The following is a 20,957-nucleotide window of genomic DNA, read 5'->3' on the forward strand; positions in this document are numbered from 1 at the left end:
AAAATTTTCATAATAAAAAAGGATCTTTTCAGAAAAAAAAAAAAAAAAGAATTATATCTTCCTTTAAAATTTGACATTGGAAAATTGTATTAGAAAGAAATAATGACCACAAAAATATTTAATGAAATAGCTTTCATTGTTAAAACAGTGTAGATAAAACATAATCACTAAATCAAATCTTTATTTTAAAATTGACACAGAAAACATTTAGTCCAATGAAGTTTAGTAGAATAAAAAAGAATAAAACCATAGTTTAATACTGCTATACAAAAAATTAAGGAATCAAACTCATAGATTTTACTTCAAAAAATGTAAGAACTCTTTATTGACCCGAATTAATTGATGATGGTATAAATCTGAATATTGGTATTTAGAAACAGAGTCAAAATACCCTCAGGTCAACATTTAAATTAAGTCAAAGTGTCAGAATCAAGAAAAAGATCTAGAAGATGGCTGACTAGATGCAGCTGGGAAAGGCCTCCTCTACTAACAGAAACTAAAATATAGAGTAAACCATTATATTTTGAAAAAAACATTTTGAGAGAAAACACCAAAAATCGATAGGGAGGTGACAGACACTGTGGCTGAAGAAGGAGGAAGCTGGGAAGCCTGCATGGAGTCACGAGCACCAAGACCAGCTCCTGGCCCTCAACAGGGCCTAAGAAAGGGGTGAGGAAAGGAACTCCAAGGCACCACACCCCAACTACAAACCTCTGGGATTCTAGAGACAAGAAATCCTGTGACCCCCACAGACATTGAATTGGCAGGAGGCACTTCTCAGAGATCAGACAGAGGCAGAGATTGAACCTGCATAGAGCTCTGAAGGTGGCACGTGGTGTAGCTTCAACAAAACATGACTGCAGACATTCATCCCTCAAGGCTCTCCATCTTGCTCTGAGTGACTGTAGCTCCTGCTGCCTTTCGGGCCAGGAGAGAGCAAGGCTTCCTTTCCTGCGGGAGCAGGGCACATCTGATCCACAAGCTGCCTTGTCCGCCAGTCCCTCCTAAGACAACCTGCCTGGCTACTCCTGCAGGAGGTTGCCCACAGCACAGCCTCCATTGCCCCACCTGAGTGTTTTGCCAGCTGCCTGGGAGCAGTTCATCTCCCCCAGCACAGCCGGCACTCAACCCTGAGGGTTCAGAGGACAAAACTACTGGCCCAGTCCCTATCCCCCAGAATTCAAGCACACTACCCAGGGGCATCAAGCTGAGATCTGTGGCCTGAGCTCAAGTGGGGGAGGAGCCCCCACTCTCAGAACACCGAGGGAGTGTGGCATGTGCTCATGTGGTGGCATGGGAGCTGGTCATCCCTCCCTCCACCAGACCAGTCCAGAAAGGGTGTAGCCTGTTAGCTGCAGCTTCTGCCCCAAGGAGCCCTGCAGCCTAGAACATTTTGGAACAGTCAAGTGACCTGAGTGCAGAAGGCTTGGCACAAATCTAGCTGATTGGGCCTGTTCTTAGGCAGGCATCAGAGGGAGACCCAGTAGAAAGAGTGCAAGCTGGGCAGGCCCCACAATCATCCTCTGGGCTAAAATCCTTGGCCATCGTCAACACACAAGCTGAACACCTGTGGTACCACCACTCTGCCTCAGGATCCTCCACTCGTGACCCACTGAATCACCAGACTACCTGCGGACATACCCCACAATCTCCTTGGACTCTGCCAGGCTTAGAGGACCAGTAGGTCTCCAGGGAACTGTGGGTCTCATGGTGACCTAACACGTGGCACGGACCACACCTAAGAAGGTGTGGAGAAGGTAGCCCACCAAAGCCCCACGTGGTGCTAAGGAAATGCAGGCGTGGTGCTAGTAATTGCAGGGGACTCCACTAAGGCCTGTGGACAAACTTGGTGAGGAAGTCATCTTTTGCCCCCTTCTCCCCTCCCCACAGCACTGCTGCACATGCACTGAAACACACAAGAGTCACGTGGCTAAGAGCCTACCCACCAGCCAGCCCTGACTCTTAAGCACTATCTACTGGATTTCAACCTGAATCACACCAGCAAGCAAAAATGCATTCTTGCAGCACTCAATACATGGAAATCCATGCAGGAAAGAATCTACAACTAAGGAGCTCTACAGAGCCTTGGCCCTCAAAAAGCACACAGAAATGAAGCCAATCAACTATACACAACATACACCACAGTCAAACACAAAAATTATTATAAAAACAAAAAGTCCCATCCAAATGACAGCAATTTCAAAAAGAAATACTGCCCCCCTCATATGAGAAGGAATCAGTGCAAGAACTCTAGCAATTCAAAAAGTCAGAGTGTTTCCTTACCTCTAAAGGATTGCACTATCACTCCAGCAATGGATCCTAACCAGACTGAAATGTCTGAAACAACTGACATAGAATTCAGAATATGGATGACCAAGAAAGCTCAATGAGATTCAAGAGAAAATTAAAACCCGATCCAAGAAGACTCAAAAAATGATCCAAGTCTTGAAAAACAACAGAGCCATTTTAAGAAAGAACCAAACTCAACTTCTGGAATTGAAAATTTCACTATAGAAATTTCAAAATACAGCTAAAAATCTTAATAACAGATTAGACCAAGCTAAGGAAAGAATTTCAGAGCTTGAAGATCAGTCCTCCAAATCAACTCAATCAGACAGAAACAAATAAAAAGGGATAATTTTAAAATGGACAAAGCCTCTAGAGACTATATGTGTGACTCACTGGCATTTCTAAGAGAGAAGAAGAGAGAGTAAGCAACTTGGAAAACATATTTGAGGATGCAATCCACAACAATTTTCCCAATTTTGCTAAAGAAGTTGACATGTAAGTTCAAGAAATCAGAGAACCTCTGTGAGACATTATACAAGGTGACCTTCCTCAAGACACATAATCAACAGAATTTTCAAAGTCAACATGAAAAGAAATCTTACAGGCAACTATAGAAAAGGGTCATATCACCTACAAAGGGAACCCCATCAGGTGAATAGCGCACTTCTCAGCAGAAATGTTATAAGCCAGAATAGACCTGGAGGCCTACTTTTAGCATTCTTGAATAAAAGAAATTCCAACCAAGTATTTTGTATCTCACCAAACTAATTTTCATAACAGGAGAAAGACAATTTTTTCCAAACAAGGAATCATTAAGAAAATTCATTACCACTAGACCAGTTTACAAGAGACACTTAAAGGAGTTCTAAATGTGGAAATAAAAGAATAATACTTGCTACCACAAAAACACATAAGTACATGGTCCACAGGCCCTATAAAAAACAACTACACAATTGAGACTACAAAGCATCAAACTAACAACATCACAACAGGATCAAAACCTCATATATCAATATTAACCTTGAATGTAAATGGCCTAAACACCCCACTAAAAGGCATAGAGTGGCAAATTGGATTTACAAAAAAAGACCCAACCTTCCTCTGTCTTCAAGAGACACATATCATGGGTAACAACACCTATAGGCTCCTTGCTCCTGAATGACTTTTGGGATAGAAAAAGATCTATCAAATAAATGAGAAATGAAAAAGAGCAAGAGTGGCTATTATTGTATGAGATAAAACAGAATTTAAACTCACAACAGAAAAAAAGATATAAAAGAGGATTACACAATGATAAAGAGTTCATTTCAACAAAGAAGACATATTTGTCCTAAATACATATGCACTCAGCATTGGAGCACTCAGATTCATAAAACAGATACTTCTAGACCTATGGAAAGACTTAAACAGCCAATAATAATAGGGAACCTCAATACTCTACTAAGAGTGTTAGATCATCGAGGCAGAAGACTAACAAAGAAATTCTGGACTGAAATTCAATTCTTGACCAACTGGACCTAAAAGACATCTACAAGGTACTACCCAACAACCACAGAATATGCATTCTTCTCATGTGCACATGGAATATAGTCTAAGATCAACCACGTTCTTGGCCATAAAGCCAGTCTCAATAAATTTAAAAAAACTAAAATCATACCAGACATATTCTCTGACCACAGTGGAATAAAAAGATATCAGTACCAAGAGGATTTCTCAAAACCACACAACTATATGAAAACTAAGCAACTTGCTTCTGAATGACTTTTGGGTAACCAAAAAAATTAATGAAATACAAAAATTCTTTGAAATAAATGATAAGAGAGACACAACATAGCAAAATCTCTGGGATACAACAAAAGCAGTGTTAAGAGGAAAGTTTATGGCACTAAATACCTGTATCGAGAAGTTAGAAAAATCTCAGATTAAAAATCTAATATCACAGTTAGAGGAACTAGAAAAACAAGAACAAACTAATCCCAAAGCTGGCAGAAGAAAATAAATTACTAAAATCAGAAGAGAGCTTGACATTGAGATGCCAAAATTCACAAAAAAGGATCAACAAAACAAAAAATTGGTTATTTGAAAGGAGAAATAAATAATGCCAATAGACTGCTAGCTGGATTAACAAAGAAAAAAAGAGAGACAATCCAAATGAGCACAACACCAACAACAATGGTGACATTACAACAAATCCCACCAAAATACAAAAGATCCTCAGAGAAAACTATGAATACATCTATCTATACAAACTAAAAAATCTAGAGGAAATAGTCTCCTAAGATTTAATCAGGAAGAAATTGAAACCCTGAACAGGCCAATAATGAATTCTGAAATAGAGCCAGTAACAAAAAATGTACCAACCAAAAAAAGCCCTATAGCAGACAAATTCACGACCAAATTTTACCAGATGTATAAAGAAGAGCTGGTACCAATCTTACCAAAACTATTCCAAAAAATCAAGGAGAGGAGACTCCTGCCTAACTCATTCTACAAAACCAGCATCATTCTGATACCAAAATCTTTCAAAGACACAACAAACAAAGAAAACTCCAGGCCAATATCCTTGATGAACTTACACCCAAAAATCCTTAACAACAACAACAAAAAAGAGCAAATGGAATCCAGCAGCACATCGATAAGTTAATTCATCCTATCAATTAGGATTTATTCCTGGGATGCAAGGTTGGGGTTGGTTCGACATACATGAATCAATAAATGTGACTCACCACATCAACAGAATTAAAAACAAAGACCATATGATCATCTCAATAGATGCAAAAAAAAAAAAAAAAGCTTTTGATAAAATCCAACATCCCTTCATAACAAAAACCCTGTTTTTAAAAAATCTTCAAATGCCTAACAAAAGCAGGCATTAAAGGAAAATTCCTCAAAATAATGAGCAATTTATGAAAAACCTGTACCAACATCATACTAAAAGAGCAAAAACTGGAAGCATTTCCCTTGCGGAACTGGAACAAGACAAGGATCCTCACTCTCACCACTCCTATTCAGCACAGTACTGGAAGTCGTAGCTAGAGCAATCAGGTGAGAGAAAAAAACAAAACGGATCTAAATAGGAAAAGAATATGTAAAATTATCTCTCTCCACTTAAGATAGAACTCGATACATAGAAAATTCTAAAGACTCTGTTGAAAGATTCCTAAGCATAATAAATGACTTCAGTAAAGTTTTAGGATACATATCAATGTACAAAATCTAGTAGCATTTCTGTACAATAGTAACATTCAAGCTGATAGCCAAATCAAGAATACAATCCCATTTACAATAGACAAAAATAAAATAAAATACCTAGCAATACATTTAACCAATGGTGTAAAATAGAGAACTACAAGGAGAACTACCACACACTGCTGAAAGAAATCATAGATGACACAATCAAATGAAAAAAATATTCCTTGCACATAGATTGGAAGAATCAATATTGTTTAAATAAAAATTTAAATGGCCATACTGCCCAAAGCAATATACAGATTCAACATTATGCCTATCAAACCACCAACACCATTTTTTACAGAATTAGAAAAAACTAATCTAAAATTAATATAAAACCAAAAAAGAGCCCAAATAGCCAAAGCATCCTAAGCAAAAAGAACAAAGTTGGCATCACATTACCCAACTTCAGACATACCACATTACCCAATTTCAAACTATACTATAAGGCTACAGTAATCAAAACAGCATGGCCCTGGTATAAAAACAGACATACACCAATGGAAGAGAATAGAGAACTCAGAAATAAAGCTGCACTCCTACAACCAACTGACTTTCAACAAAGCCAACAATAATAAGCAATAAGGAAAGGACTTCCTGTTTACTAAATGGTGCTGGGGTAGCTGGCTATCCATATGCAACAGAAAGAAACTAGACCTTCTACCTATCACCATATACAAAACTTAACTCGTGATGGATTAAATACTTAAATGTAAGACGTCAAACTATAAAAATACTAGAACACCACCTAGGAAATAACCTTATAGACACTGGTCTTGGCAAAGAACTTAGAACTAAGTCCACAAAAGCAATTGTAACAACAACAACAACAACAAAAATTAAGCCAGGTACAGTGGCTCACACTTGTAATCCCAGCATTTTGGGTGTCCAAGATGGGTAGATTGCTTGAGTCTAGAAGTTTGAGACCAGGCTGGGCAACATAGTGAGACCCCCATCTCTACAAAAACATAGAAATTAACCAGGCATCATGGTGCATATTCCCAACTACTCAGAAGGCCGAGATGGAAGGATTACCTGGGCCTAGGAAGGTCTAAGCTGCAGTGAGCCATGATCACGCCACTGCACTTCAGCCTGAGTGACAGAATGGGACTCTGTCTCAAAAACAAAATTGACAAGTGGGAGCTAATTAAACTAAAGATCTTCTGCCCAGCAAGAGACACTATCAACAGGGTAAACAGACAACTGACAGAATGGGATAAAATATTAGTAGCAAACTATGCACCCAACAAAGGTCTAATATCCAGAATATATAAGGAACTTAACCAAACAAGTAAAAAACACATAACTCCATTATAAGGTGGGCAAGATACTTCAAAAAGAAGATATACAGGTGGCCAAGAAACAAATGAAAAAAAAAAATGCTTCACATCGTGCATCATCAGAGAAATGCAAATCAAAATCCCAAAGCAATACCATCTCACACCAGTGAGAGTGGTAATTATTAAAAAGTCAAAAAATAACAGATGTTGGTGAGTACACAGAGAAAAAAGACCTCTTTATGCTATTGGTAGGAATGTAAATGAGTTCAGTCACTGTGGAAAGCAGTTTGGAGATTTCTCAAAGAAGCAAAAACAGAACTACCACTCAACCTAGCAATCCCATTACTTGGTATATATCCAAAGAAAAAGAAATTGTTCTACTGAAAAGACACCTGCACTTGTATGTTTATTCCATCAGGATTCACAATAGCAAAGATATGAAATCAACCTAGGTGCCCATCAACAGTGGATTAGATAAAGAAACTGTGACACATATACACCAGGGAATACTATGCAGTCACAAAAAGAGAGAAATCATGTCCTTTGAAGCAACATGGATGTAGGTGGAGGACATCATCCTAAGTTAATTGATACGGAAATAGAAAGCAAAACACTGCATATTTTTATAAGTGGGAGTTAAACATTGGGTACATACAGACATAAAGATGGGAACAATAGACACTGGGGACTATAAGAGGGGAGTGAGGATGGGGACAAGGGTTGAAAATCAATCTCTTGGGTACTCTGCTCACTATTTGGGTGACAGGTTCTACCTCAATGGTTCTATCCCAAACCCTCACATCATGCAATATACTCTTGTAACAAGCCTTCACATGTGCCCTCTGAATCTAAAATAAAATTTGAAATTTAAAAGAATAAGATTGAAAAATATCCAAACACTGTTTTCATTGTCTCGCATGTCATGCAAATCTTTGCCTAAAAAAGCTGCAAAGCCATCTCAACTTTCTTTGATTTGGCTAAGGAAGTGTTATTTGAAGGATTATTATGAAACAAGTATTAATACCTCATTTAAAAAGACTCTCTGTATACATAAACATATGCCCATACATGCATATATATATATATATATACACACATACAACAATGTAATTATGTTTTATGTTATTACAAAGGGTTAAAAACTGTCTCTTCTTTATCTTGTGTACTTTAAAGTAATATATTTTTATGTTTGGTTATAAATAAAAATTTTGACATGTCAGAATCAAATTGGTATGAAAATAGCCAATATTCAAAATGGCATACTGTATGTTAGGCTAATATATTTGCTTTTGTGGTTTGATATTTATGTACTACAAATTAGATAAAATGTGATAAATGAAAAAAGTAATATTAAGTCATTAGAATTGTTCTTTGAACATTTTAAATAGCAACTGGTTATTTATTTGCTCACTTCACAACCTGATTTTGAAAACAGGAACTGTAATTATAAACAGATTCATCCGATTATTTTGTGGAAAATAGACCAGAGTAGGGTAATAGCTGCAGATAAAAATGAGTTAGGAGGTTATGGTAGGTATCTAACTGAGAAGTAACAGTGGTTTGAATGAAGCGATTTAGTGGAGATGGTGAGTGGTGATGCCTTTATTAAAAAAAGGAAGGTAGACACAAGAGCAGATCTGATGGGGTATAAAGTCAAATAAATAAGTCCAGGGCAAGAAAGAGCAGTCAGGGCTAGAGATGTAAATCTAGGACTTAACATCACATTCATGGTTTTTAAAACTATGGGATCAGATACAATTACCTGGAAAAGTCAGAGAAAATGCATTCTGGGGGCTCTCCAACACCCAGACTTTAAGTGTGAGCGACTGGGCAGAGAAGGAGAAATCACAGAGTCAGAAGGAACCCCAGGAGAGTGTGGTATAATGGAAGCAGAAGAAGAAAGTGTTTAAAAAAGTGGAGTAGCTGACCATGGTAAATGCTGCTGAGAGAGAGTAAGGTGAGGAAAAGAATTCTAGAATGGAAGAGCAAGATACAGGTCTGTGGAAATGATAAAAAACTGTTTCATGAAGTAATGCAGATACAATTCCAGTTGGAGTGATTTAATGAGAGAACAGGAGAAAAGTGGAGTCAGTGCCTATAAACAATTCTTTTGAGTTTTAGCATGATGAAAGGGTTAATTGCACATTTTTTAAAAATAAATTTCAGGCAGCTATATTAAGGCATATTTACATGTAGGCAAGAGAGAGAGGGGATAATTGCAAGAGCAAAGTCTTTGAAGAGGCAGTGCTGATAGAGGTACTATGAACCTTGGAAAGGATGAGAACAACCCTTTCCTGTAACAGAAGAGGAGGTGGAGCACATGGGAACAAGCCACTGACTTTGGTGGGCTTCAGCTTCTTTGGAACAGAAGGCTATTGAAAAATGTGTCCTGTGGGTTAACCTCAATAATACTCTAATTCTCCCAACCTTACCCACATTGTTAGCACAGTTAAGCTTTCTTTAATACCAGGCTCTTAAAAAGAAGTATAAATGTGGAATGAATGAACCAAAAAGAAAAGATAAAAATGGCATCATCCACCCAATTGAAATGCAAGGCCTGGTTATCCACTTCCTGACTACTGAGTGCACCCCAGATCTTAGGATCTGGGAGTGTTTCCCTCTGCTGAGATGCACTTTTAGTGGATGCAAAACCAACGGTTCCTCCTGGGTCATGACTCAGCAGAGTTATCCCATTAGTACCTTCTCTGGGAGAATGGAAGTGGCGTAGTACAATATCATATGTTGAACTTTTCCTCTTTCTTTTACTTTTGTCCATTCAAGCAGAAGCAGCACTCAGTGGTACTTCTTTCCTTAGGCTACTTTATATCAGAAGTGGAGTGTTTTTCTCCTCATTGGCTCATTTATCTCAAAAACCTTGTCAGAAAGATGAGGGTTTATTTTAGGCCTAATTACTTTATTCTAAGTGAGAAGACAAGGTATATGAATAAAAACATAAGTCAGATCATATTGAGCAAAAAAACATTATTTTGAATCATGATACATTTTGAGGCAGAATAATTCAGACTTCTGATGGCACAAAAAAGACTTGATTTTCTTATACATTTATTTATTTGACAAATTACTTTAATTAATTAATTAATATACACAATAACTGTGTATATTTATGGGGTGCAATGTAATGCTTTGCTCTATGTATACATCGTAAAAAGATGAAGTTAAATTAACATATCCATCACCTTGCTGTGGTGATCACAGTTAATAATAATGTATTGCAGATTTTAAAATTGCTAATAGAATGGACTTCTAACATTCTCACCACATATATAATAATCTTTTATTTGAAGATTGGGAATCCAAGTAATGTTGGAAGTCAAAGCATAAAAGTACTTATTTGTGTATCTCAGGGGCAATGAGATTGCACAAAGGAAGAGAAATTCTTGAAGCCAGTGCTGCTGAAATTTTTATTTGCACATGAATCACCTGAGAATCTTCTGAAGGTGCAGATTCTGATTCAATAAGTCTGGGATGGGACTTGAGATGCTGAATTTCCAACTCCCAGGTCCTACTCATGCTGCTGGTCTACAGACCACAGTTTGAGTAGCAAGGCTCAACTCTATGGGGCTGACTAAGGAGAGAGGTGGCTGTCAGAAAAAGAAGACTAAATAATATACTCAGAGTGTCATGAAAGCTGGAGAGTGAAGGTCTTTATTGGAAAGAGAGATGTGAACAAGACTCACATGTCAAAGTCACAAACTGAGTTGAAAGGAGGGAAAGAAAACAAGATGTGTCAGGTGAGCTGGGGTGATAAAGCATCAGTAGCTGCATGATGTGTTTCCTGGGAAATTCATTTACAGCTCCAAAAAGAGGGAACCCTTTCAGGAAGGAGAAATCAGACAGTTGAAAGAAGAATCCAAAAAAAGCTTCACTCAGCAATTATTCTTTACCAACCAAATATTTAGCTATTCCTAGATTTTAAAAGAATCACATATTTCTCAATGGATAGACTGTCATGAAAGATTCTTAGCACTTAATACTCAGACTGTGACTTACCAAAGTCCTTTTCCTCAGAGGGAGTATCTGCTGGTTTTTCTAGGAAAAAGCACAAAAGGCAAAAAAAAAAAATATTTGTAGGGGTTGATGACTCTGAGGCTGTATACACATCTCTCCCTATCCTAAAAAATCTTAGTTTTTAGACTAATACACAGAATAACATAAGGCAGTTGGACAGGTTGAACTAATTATTTATACACAAAGCCACCAATAATAAGCATTTATTCTTAAGAAGTTACCAAAAAAATAATTCATGAAGGTGCTGGAGGTAAGAGGTTTGGGGATGATGAAATAAAGCTGTTAATTCTTCCATTTGCATCTATGACTTGTACAATGTAGATGATATGTAGAGACTTGAAAAATTCATTACCAAGAAATGAGGCATTTTGTTTACTCTCATTTTCTGTTCCTGCTTTAAACTTCAGAAGACACATTAGTCTTGAAAAACTTAATATGCATTAAATACCTTTTATTACATGCAGAATAGCCAGTGTAGACTAGGGAAAAGAGATAAATTTTGAATTCAGCGGTCCCACTTTAATCACACTACGTGTGGCCTTCAGCTTTAACAGAAACTCCCATGTGATTACTATGAATGACGCTATTCAATTTGGAAGGTACAAATTATGGTAAGTTTGGGGAATGGGGAGGTGGCACATGCCATAATGAACAATAACAGCATCCTAACGCTTCAAGTGTCACATATGTTAAATAAAAACACTAATGCTTTCTATGAACACCCCATTCTCTGGTGCTTTATCAGACTTGCCAACATTAATTAGAGCTATTGAATAGAATTCCCTCTATAGACTTCATGGGCAGAAATTACAATGCTTGGTCTCCCCACTGATTTTTCATCAGTCGGACTAACAGTAGCAAATCATTGAGAGTCAGAGTTGGGGTAAAGATTCCAGGGAAAGCAAACATTTGTAAATTGTGTTCCCTTGGGAAAAATAATAATAACGATAATTAAAATAGCAACCAACATTTGAACACTTACTATGCACCAGGTGCCATGTTTCATTTATGTTATCTCATTTAATATTCAAAACCAGCCTTGCAGTAGTTACAATAATCAGTTCACTTCTAAAAATAAGAATCCGAGGTTCCCAGAGGCAACGTGAACTTTTGGGTCTAATGTTTGTTTAAAGTCACACTGCTAGTAAGTGGGGAACCTGGAATTCACACTTAGGTCTGTGTGCCCCAGAGTTCATTTGTAATCAGTACAACTACTAGCCTCCAGTAATATCAAATGTATAAGAAAAATAAAGATTACTCATACGTTTTCAGGATATTGCCCACCACCACACACACACCTTGAAACTAGCAATGCTGATCCACATTCATTAGGATGGTAAGCATTATTAGGGACATACAGGTTTCAGACTTACCATTTAAAAAGCTAAATGAAGTGCCCAAAATATCATAAAATGGCCATCTCTTGCTGATTTTATTAAAATAGTATGTACATGCAAGGATTGGCACCTGAGAGGTAGAATAAAATAAATAAAATGACAAGATGTAATACAGACTACCTTTTTCCTGTTCCTGGGCCCTAAATGACTGATTTTGCCTTTAATGTCCCAAACACATTTTTAAAAAACAACAAAATTCTAGGTTCATGGTTATCTTAAAAGGTTACATGTCATAGCTTTTTGTATCATACACTTCTAATCACATTTTAGCTTATATAATAACAGTGGTCAGCCTCTGCCTCCAGCCCTCTATTCCAATTTTCTCCAGCCCCCTCAGTTACATAAACTAGTAAATTCCACCTGCAGACCCAGTCCCACTTGGAATCAGTGTTGGGTATGGCAGGAAGCATGTCAGTAATCTCAGTCCCTGCTGAGGAGAGGAGAAGGGAACTGGTAGTTACTATAATGTAGATGCTTCACAGATGTAGTTAAATCCTCTTGACAACCATATACTGTATCATATACCCCATTTTACAGATGAGAAAACTGAAACTAGGATGGTGAAAATATTTGACCAGCGTTATACCTTGTCAAACAAAGCAAAGAAAGAAAGCAGGATCTAGATGGTCTCCATCTCCCAGGCTAAATTCCATACAGTATAGTTTTGACTCCTCTTTCTCAATTTTGTATAATGAATCAAAAAAAAAATTCATATTTTGGCGTGATCAGTTTACAAGATGGTTGAGCCTGCTTTCTGTATCAGCTTATGTCTTTTTCAAAAGTTGTTTAGGAGAACATTCGTATCTTATGTAGGCTGCCTTCTGGTGTCTGCATAAGATGCCAAAGCCATTCTATTTTGACCTTGGCAACAGCTGGGAAGACTGGAATCTAGTGTGAGAGAAGTTCTTGGACATGCACCCTGCCTGCTTATATCTAGTACAGTAAATTTAGAATGAAGTTTCAGACTAAGAGCCAAAAGAGTCACACTTTCCAGTTTTATTGCTGGGCCTTTTACCACACTTCATTTCCTTTTGTCTTTCTTGCTTGAAAGGTCTGTTCAGGGGAAGGAGAACTGGTAGGAGATGGAGGTGGGGGAGGGGGTAGCAATGAGTGGAACTCATTGATGTGAGTCATGCTCCTGTTGTGTCATCCTGAGACTTTATTAAAAAGAAGCAAGACCCTAGAGCCATAATCAAGCACAGCATCACTAACGATGGGTCAACCAGATGTTGTTTCTCCTGATGTGAGGCAATAGAGTTTGTACAGCATACCTAGCTAGCATGGAATCTGCCTCAAAATATCCAACAGGAGACACCACCAATGATTTAGATTTGATCTAACCTACACACAGGAAATAAAGAAGATAAATAAACTAAATGAAATCACTGGAAAAGAACTAAACAAATCCAGAAAGTGAGATATTCTCCAGGGCAATAGGTCAGTGTCAGAGGCAAAGGGAGGGTGCTAATCAGAAGAGACTTCAGGGACATAGCCACCAGATGCAAGGTCTGGCCCTGGATTAGACCCTGATTTGGACAGAATGTGGTAAATACAGTGTTGGGGGACAATTAGGGCAATCTGAATATAGAATGAATATTAGCTAAATTTAACATTTGTTGTACTGGAAAGATGGAAACTCTTAACAGAAAAAAAGCAGGTAGCAAAAAGCATGTAAAAGCAAAATCTCATTATTGTGAAATAATTGAGGAAAGGATGGGGATATAAGAGTTGAAAAACAACATATTAGGTACTTTGTTCACTATATTTGGGTGATGGGTTCCATGAAAGTCCAAACCCCAGCATTATGCAATATACTCACATAACAAACCTGCACATGTACCCTGGGATCTGTAATTTTATAAAACCTACTCTTAGAGTAATAAAAATTATTTTAATTAAAAATAATTATTTTGAAATGGAAGTGCATGGGTCCTTCTCACAGAGTCTAATTTTTGGTACTCAGAATACATAACTGATGTAGGTAGAATCTTCAGGAATTAAACTCGAAGGTTACGCATTTTTAAGTATGACCTTTACTTCTGTTCGTTCATTGAGCTTCAGGTGTCAGGGATGAGTCCCTGCGCTCATTTAACATTTGAGTTGCTCTAGCATTTTTGTCACTGTCAACAGCTTTCCCTCACCGCCTGTGTTAGGCTCATCAGTGTGAAAGTCTGGGCTTCTGCTTTAGTTGCTTTGCCCAGGGCTCCATTCCCCTTTCCTGAGCCCACCTGCTTGGCTTTGGCCTGAGGTCCTACCTCGCTTCTGCCAGCCCCGAGGATTGAATCCCACTCTTAGAACTCCAACTCTCTGACTTGACTATGTCTGTGAGTAGAGAGAAGGCTCAGAGCCATGATGCTGCCATTTATGTGAATTTCCAGCATCTTCTCATGGCAAGGACTGCCACTACTGTGCCCTGCCTGCCAAATTGGATTCTTTTTGATCGCTGTTGTCTGTCCAAACTACGCCTGATCTTGGCATGCCTATTATACTGCAATGGACAAGACAACTGCTCTCATAAGGTGAGCCTCTGAAGCTGGCTTCATTTCCTACTCTGTCCTGGCTTCCCTCCTCATTCTACTCACTGGCTTTTGCTATAGAGCCCTAAAGCCTGGAAGCCCAAGACAGAGCTGATGCCAAGTCTGCATCATTTGAGAAAGAGGCTGGTTATAAACTCACTACTTAGGGCAAGAAATGGAACCAGGGTAAGAGGATAACCATGTCCAGAAGCTTATTATTTCCTTCCTTTAATTTATTCACTCACTTAGCAAACATTCACTGACCTCTAACTGGATATCAAATACTATGCTGGGCACTGGAACTACATAGGTGAACAAGAGAATCTCTGTCCTCATGGAGTTTTTCATAATGCATCAGGATGATAGATCTTAGGCAAATCAGCATACCAATCATTATTTGCTTGCAAATATGACATGATAGGTGCTATGAAGAATAAATACAAGGTGTGAAGACAACATTTAATCTGGAATTTAAAGAATGAGTAAGAGTTTGTATGATGGTTGGCAGCCTCAGCAAAGGGCAAGCATGGGCAGAGATCCTACGATGGTAAGGAGCTTGACAGCTATGAGGAACTGAAACAAGGCCAACATGAGGCTGGAGGACACTGGGCAAGGGGCTGTGGTGTGAGCTGGGGCTAGAAAAGTGGGATGGGAAGGAGAATAAACACATTTGACTGTCATATAGAAGACCCCAGCTGCTCCCCACCTAGATGCCCTTGTAAACATGTATACTGTAGCACTGAGGTTTGAGACGGACCTGAGGTTGCTGAGTATCACCTGTAACCTTCTGTGGTCTCAAAAAAAAACTTACTGCTGAGTCCAAAAAATAACAGTATTCTGGGCATCATGGTTGGGCACTAGAAACAACACAAAACTCATTATCCTTTGCATCAGTAACCTGTTTTACAATTCTAGCAGACAAAATTGCAAGCAAAATGTAGCGGAGTTAGAGACGGCCCAGAGAAGGGCAACCGAGAAAGGGCTAAAAAGTGTGACCCACACATGAAGCACCTCACCAAGAGAGAAGAAAGTTGATAGTTAAGACGACCAAAGTCTACAAAATCATAAAGCTGCAGAATGGTTACAGGGGAGAGGAAGCTGAACACAACATTTTGGTAGTTAGAAATAGTGTGTGTGTGTGTTTTGAAATGTATAAGATTCGAAAACTCATAGCCTGAAAAAAATACATTTTGGCAGATGAGATAATGTTCTGTCTTCTGTACAGTCACAGGGGAGTCCAAGAGGCCTGGCCCAATACTGCCTCTCACTCACTATGGTTTTGGGGCAAAGAAGGATCCTGAGTTTGTCTCCTCCTCTGTAAAATGGGATGGAGCTTTTTCATGGGGTTGTTTTAAGAAACAGATGACATTTGAAATGTTCACTACAAGAGGTGGCTGGCAAGATGGCCCAACAGAAACAGCTCTGGTCTGTGGCTCCCAGCAAGATCAACGCGGAAGGCAGGTGATTTCTGCATTTCAAACTGAGGTACCCTGCTCATCTCAATGAGACTGGTTAGACAGTGGGTGTAGCCCACGGAGGATGAGCTGAAGCAGGGTGGGGCGTCACCTCACCCGGGAAGCACAAGAGGTTGGGGAACTCCCTCCCCTACCTGAGAGAAGCCATGAGGGACTGTGCCATGAGGAATGGTGCATTCTGGCCCAAATAGTACATTTTTCCCGTGGTCTTCACAACCCACAGATTAGGAGATTCCCTCAGGTGCCTACACCACCAGGGCCCTGGGTTTCAAGCAGAAAACTAGGCAGCTGTTGGGGCAGACACCCAGCTTGCTTGCAGGAGTTTTTTTTTTCATACCCCAGTGGCACCTGGAATGCCAGTAGGATAGAACCATTCACTCCCCTGGGAAGGGGGCTAAAGCCAGGGAGCCAAGTTGTCTAGCTCAGTGGATCCCACACACATAGAGCCCAGCAAACTAAGATCCACTAGCTTGAAATTCTCGCTGACAGCACAGCAGTCTGATGTCAACCTGGGGCACTCGAGCTTGATGGAGGGAAGGACGTCTACCATTACTGAGGGTTCAGAAGGCAGTTTTCCCCTTACAGTGTAAACAAAGCTATCGAGAAGTTCGAACAGGGCAGAGCCCACCACAGTGCTGCACAGCCACTGTAGCCGGACTGCCTCTCTAGATTCCAACTCTCTGGGCAGGGCATCTCTGAAAGAAAGGCAGCAGCCCCAGTCAGGGGCTGAGAGATAAAATGCCCATCTCCCTGGGATAGAGCACCTGGGAGAAGAGGCAGCTGCGGGTGCAGCTTCAACAGACTTAAACGTTCCTGCCTGCTGACTCTGAAGGGAGCAGGAAATCTCTCAGCACAGCACTCAATCTCTGCTAAGGGACAGACTGCCTGCTCAAGTGGGCCCCCGAACCCCGTGCCTCCGGACTGGGAGATATCTCCCAGCAGGGGTCAACAGGCAACTAATAGAGAAGAGCTCCGGCTGGCATCTGGCGGGTGCCCCTCTGGGATGATGCTTCCAGAGGAAGAAACAGGCAGCAATCTTTGCTGTTCTGCAGCCTCTGCTGGTTAGACCCCCACACAATAATAGTGAGAGACTTTAACACCCCACTGTCAATATTAAACAGATCAACAAGACAGAAAATTAACAATGATATTCAGGACTTGAACTCAGCTCTGCACCAAATGGACCTAAAAGACGTCTGTAGAACTCTCCACCTAAAATCAACAGAATATACATTCTTCTAAGCACTACATTGCACTTATTCTAAATTGACCACATAATTGGAAGTAATTCACTCCTCAGCAAATGCAAAAGAATGGAAATCATAACAAATAGTCTCTCAGACCACAGTGCAATCAAAATAGAACTCAGGATTAAGAAACTCACTCAAAACCACACAACTACATGAAAACTGAACAACTTGCTCCTGAATGACTACTGGGTAAATAGCAAAATTAAGGCAGAAATAATAAAGTTTTTTGAAACCAATGAGAACAAAGACACAATGTACCAAAATCTGTGGCACACAGCTAAAGCTGTGTTTAGAGGGAAATTATTGCACCAAATGCCCACAGAAGAAAGCAGGAAAGATCTAAAATCAACATCCTAACGTCACCATTAAAAGAACTAGAGAAGCAAGGGCTAACAAATTCAAAAGCTAGCAGAAGGCAAGAAATAACTAAGATCAGAGCAGAACTGAAGGCGATAGAGACAAAAAAACAAAAAACAAAAACACCAAAAAAACCCTTTAAAAAATCAGTGCATCCAGGAGCTGCTTTTTTGAAAAGATCAGCAAAATAGATACACTGCTAGCTAGACTAATAAAGAAAAAAAGAAAAGACAATGCAATAGATGCAATAAAAAATGATAGAGGGGATATCACCACCAATTCCACAGAAATACAAACTATCATTAGAGAATACTGTAAACACCTCCACACAAATAAACTAGAAAATCTAGAAGAAATGGATAAATTCCTGAACACATACACTCTCCCAAGACTAAACCAGGAAGAAGTTAAGTCCCTGTATAGACCAATAACAAGTTCTTAAGTTGAGGCAATAATTAATAGCCTACCAACCAAAAAAAAAGCCCAATACCAGATAGATTCACAGCCAAATTCTACCAGAGGTGCAAAGAGGAGCTGGTACCATTCCTTCTGAAACTATTCCAAATGATAGAAATAGAGGGAATCCTCTGTAACTTATTTTATGAGACCAGTATCACCCTGATACTAAAACCTGGCAGTGACACAACAAAAAAAGAAAATTTGAGGCCAGTATCCCTGATAAGCATCAATATGAAAATCCTCAATAAAATACTGGCAAACCAAATCCATCAGCACATCAAAAAGCTTATCCAGCACGATCAAGTCAGCTTTATCCCTGGGATGCAAGGCTGGTTCAACATATGCAAATCAATAAACGTAATCCACCACATAAATAGAACCAAAGACAAAAACCACATGATTATCTCAATAGATGCAGAAAACGCTTTCAACAAAATTCAACAGCCCTTCATGCTAAAAACTCTCAATAAACTAGGTATTGATGGAACATATCTCAAAATAAGAGCTATTTATGACAAACCCACAGGCAATATCATACTGAATGGGCAAAAACTGGAAGCATTCCCTCTGAAAACTGGCACAAGACAAGGATGCCCTCTCTCTCTCACCACTCCTATTCAACATAGTGTTGGAAGTTCTGACCAGGGCAATCAGGCAAGAGAAAGAAATAAAGGGTATTCAAATAGGAAGAGAAGAAGTCAAATTGTCCCCGTTTGCAGATGACATGATTGTATAATTAGAAAACCCTATCGCCTCAGCCCAAAATCTCCTTCAGCTGGTAAGCAACTTCGGCAAAATCTCAGGATACAAAATCAATGTGCAAAAATCACAAGCATTCCTATACACCAATAACAGACAGAGAGCCCAATCGTGAGTTAACTCCAATTCACAATTGTTACTAAGAGAATAAAATAACTAGGAATTCAACTTACAAAGGATGTGAAAGATCTCTTCAAAGAGAACTACAAACCACTGCTCAAGGAAATAAGAGAGGACACAAACAAATGGAAAAACATTCCATGCTCATGGATAGGAAGAATCAATATCATGAAAATGGCCATACTGCCCAAAGTAATTTATAAATTCAATGCCCATTCCCATCAAGCTACCACTGACTTTCTTCAAAGAATTAGGAAAAACTAACTTAAATTTCATATGGAACCAAAAGAGCCCACAGAGCCAAGACAATCCTAAGCAAAAAGAACAAAGCTAGAGGCATCATGCTACCTGACTTCAAACTATGCTACAAGGCTACAATAACCAAAACAACACGGTACTGGTACCAAAACAGAGATATAGACCAATGGAACAGAACAGGGTTCTCAGAAATAATGACACACATCTACAACCATCTGATCTTTGACAAACCTGACAAAAACAAGAAATGGGGAAAGGATTCCCTATTTAATAAATTGTGTTGAGAAAACTGGCTAGCCATATGCAGAAAAGTGAAATTTGACTCCTTCCTTATACCTTATACAAAAATTAACTCAAGATGGATTAAAGTCTTAAACATAATACCTAAGACCATAAAAATCCTAGACGAAAACCTACGCAACACCATTCAGGACATAGGCATAGGCAAAGCTAAAACACCAAAAGTAACGCCAATAAAAGCCAAAATTGACAAATGGGATCTAATTAAACTAAAGAGTTTCTGTACAGCAAAAGAAACTATCATCAGAGTGAACATGCAACCTACAGTATGGGAGAAAATTTTTGCAATCTATCCATCTGACAAAGGGCTAATATCCAGAATCTACAAAGAACTGAAATAAATTTACAAGAAAAACAACAAATAACCACATCAAAATGTGGGTGAAGGATATGAACAGACACTTCTCAAAAGAAGACATTTATGTGGCCTACAAACATATGACAAAAAGCTCATCATCACTGCTCATTAGAGAAATACAAATTAAAACCACAATGAGCTACAATTTCACACCAGCTAGAATGGCGATCATTAAAAAGTCAGGAAGCAACAGATGCTGGAGAGGATATGGAGAAATAGGAATGTTTTTTCACTGTTGGTGGGAGTGTAAATTAGTTCAACCATTGTGGAAGATAGTGTGGCGATTCCTCAATGATCTAGAACTAGAAATAACATTTGACCCAGCAATTCCATTACTGGGTATATACCCAAAGGATTATAAATCATTCTACTATAAAGAAACATGCACATATGTTTATTGCAGCACTATTCACAACAGCAAAGACTTGGAACCAACCAAATGCCCATCAATGATAGACTAGATAAAGAAAATGTGGCACATATATACCACAGAATACTATGCAGTCATAAAAAAGGATGAGTTCATGTCTTTTGCAGGGACATGGATGAAGCTGGAAATCATCATTCTCAGCAAACTAACACAGGAACAGAAAACCAAACACCACATGCTCTCACTCATAAGTGGGAGTTGAACAGTGAGAACACATGGACACAGGGAGGGGAACATCACACACTGGGGCCTGTCAGGGACTGAGGGGCTATGGGAGGGATAGTATTAGGAGAAATACCTAATATAGATGAAGGGTTGATGGGTGCAGCAAACCACCATGGCATATGTATACCTATGTAACAAACCTGCACGTTTTGCACATGTATCCCAGAACTTAAAGTATAATAATAAAAAAACGTAATCCAGCATGTAAACAGAACCAAAGACAA

The 20,957-nt window shown here is 39.0% G+C and overlaps 1 protein-coding gene across 3 annotated transcripts in view; it reads right to left on the reverse strand.

The window, feature by feature from the left end:
* The window catches only part of SLC44A5 (solute carrier family 44, member 5), a 426,185-nt gene that overhangs the window by 198,159 nt on the left and 207,069 nt on the right, over positions 1 to 20,957 (reverse strand). For 2 of the 3 annotated variants that reach the window (XM_011936933.1, XM_011936932.1), the window contains exon 3: positions 10,812 to 10,850. The exons of the other annotated variant lie outside the window; for it this stretch is intronic. In XM_011936933.1, coding sequence (XP_011792323.1) covers positions 10,812 to 10,850 — 39 coding nt within the window. The remainder of the gene's footprint in view (positions 1 to 10,811; positions 10,851 to 20,957) is intronic. 3 annotated transcript variants of the gene reach the window in all.

This window comes from Colobus angolensis, unplaced genomic scaffold, assembly GCF_000951035.1.
Source record: "Colobus angolensis palliatus isolate OR3802 unplaced genomic scaffold, Cang.pa_1.0 Scaffold158, whole genome shotgun sequence".
In the NCBI taxonomy this organism is placed as follows: Eukaryota; Metazoa; Chordata; class Mammalia; order Primates; family Cercopithecidae; genus Colobus; species Colobus angolensis.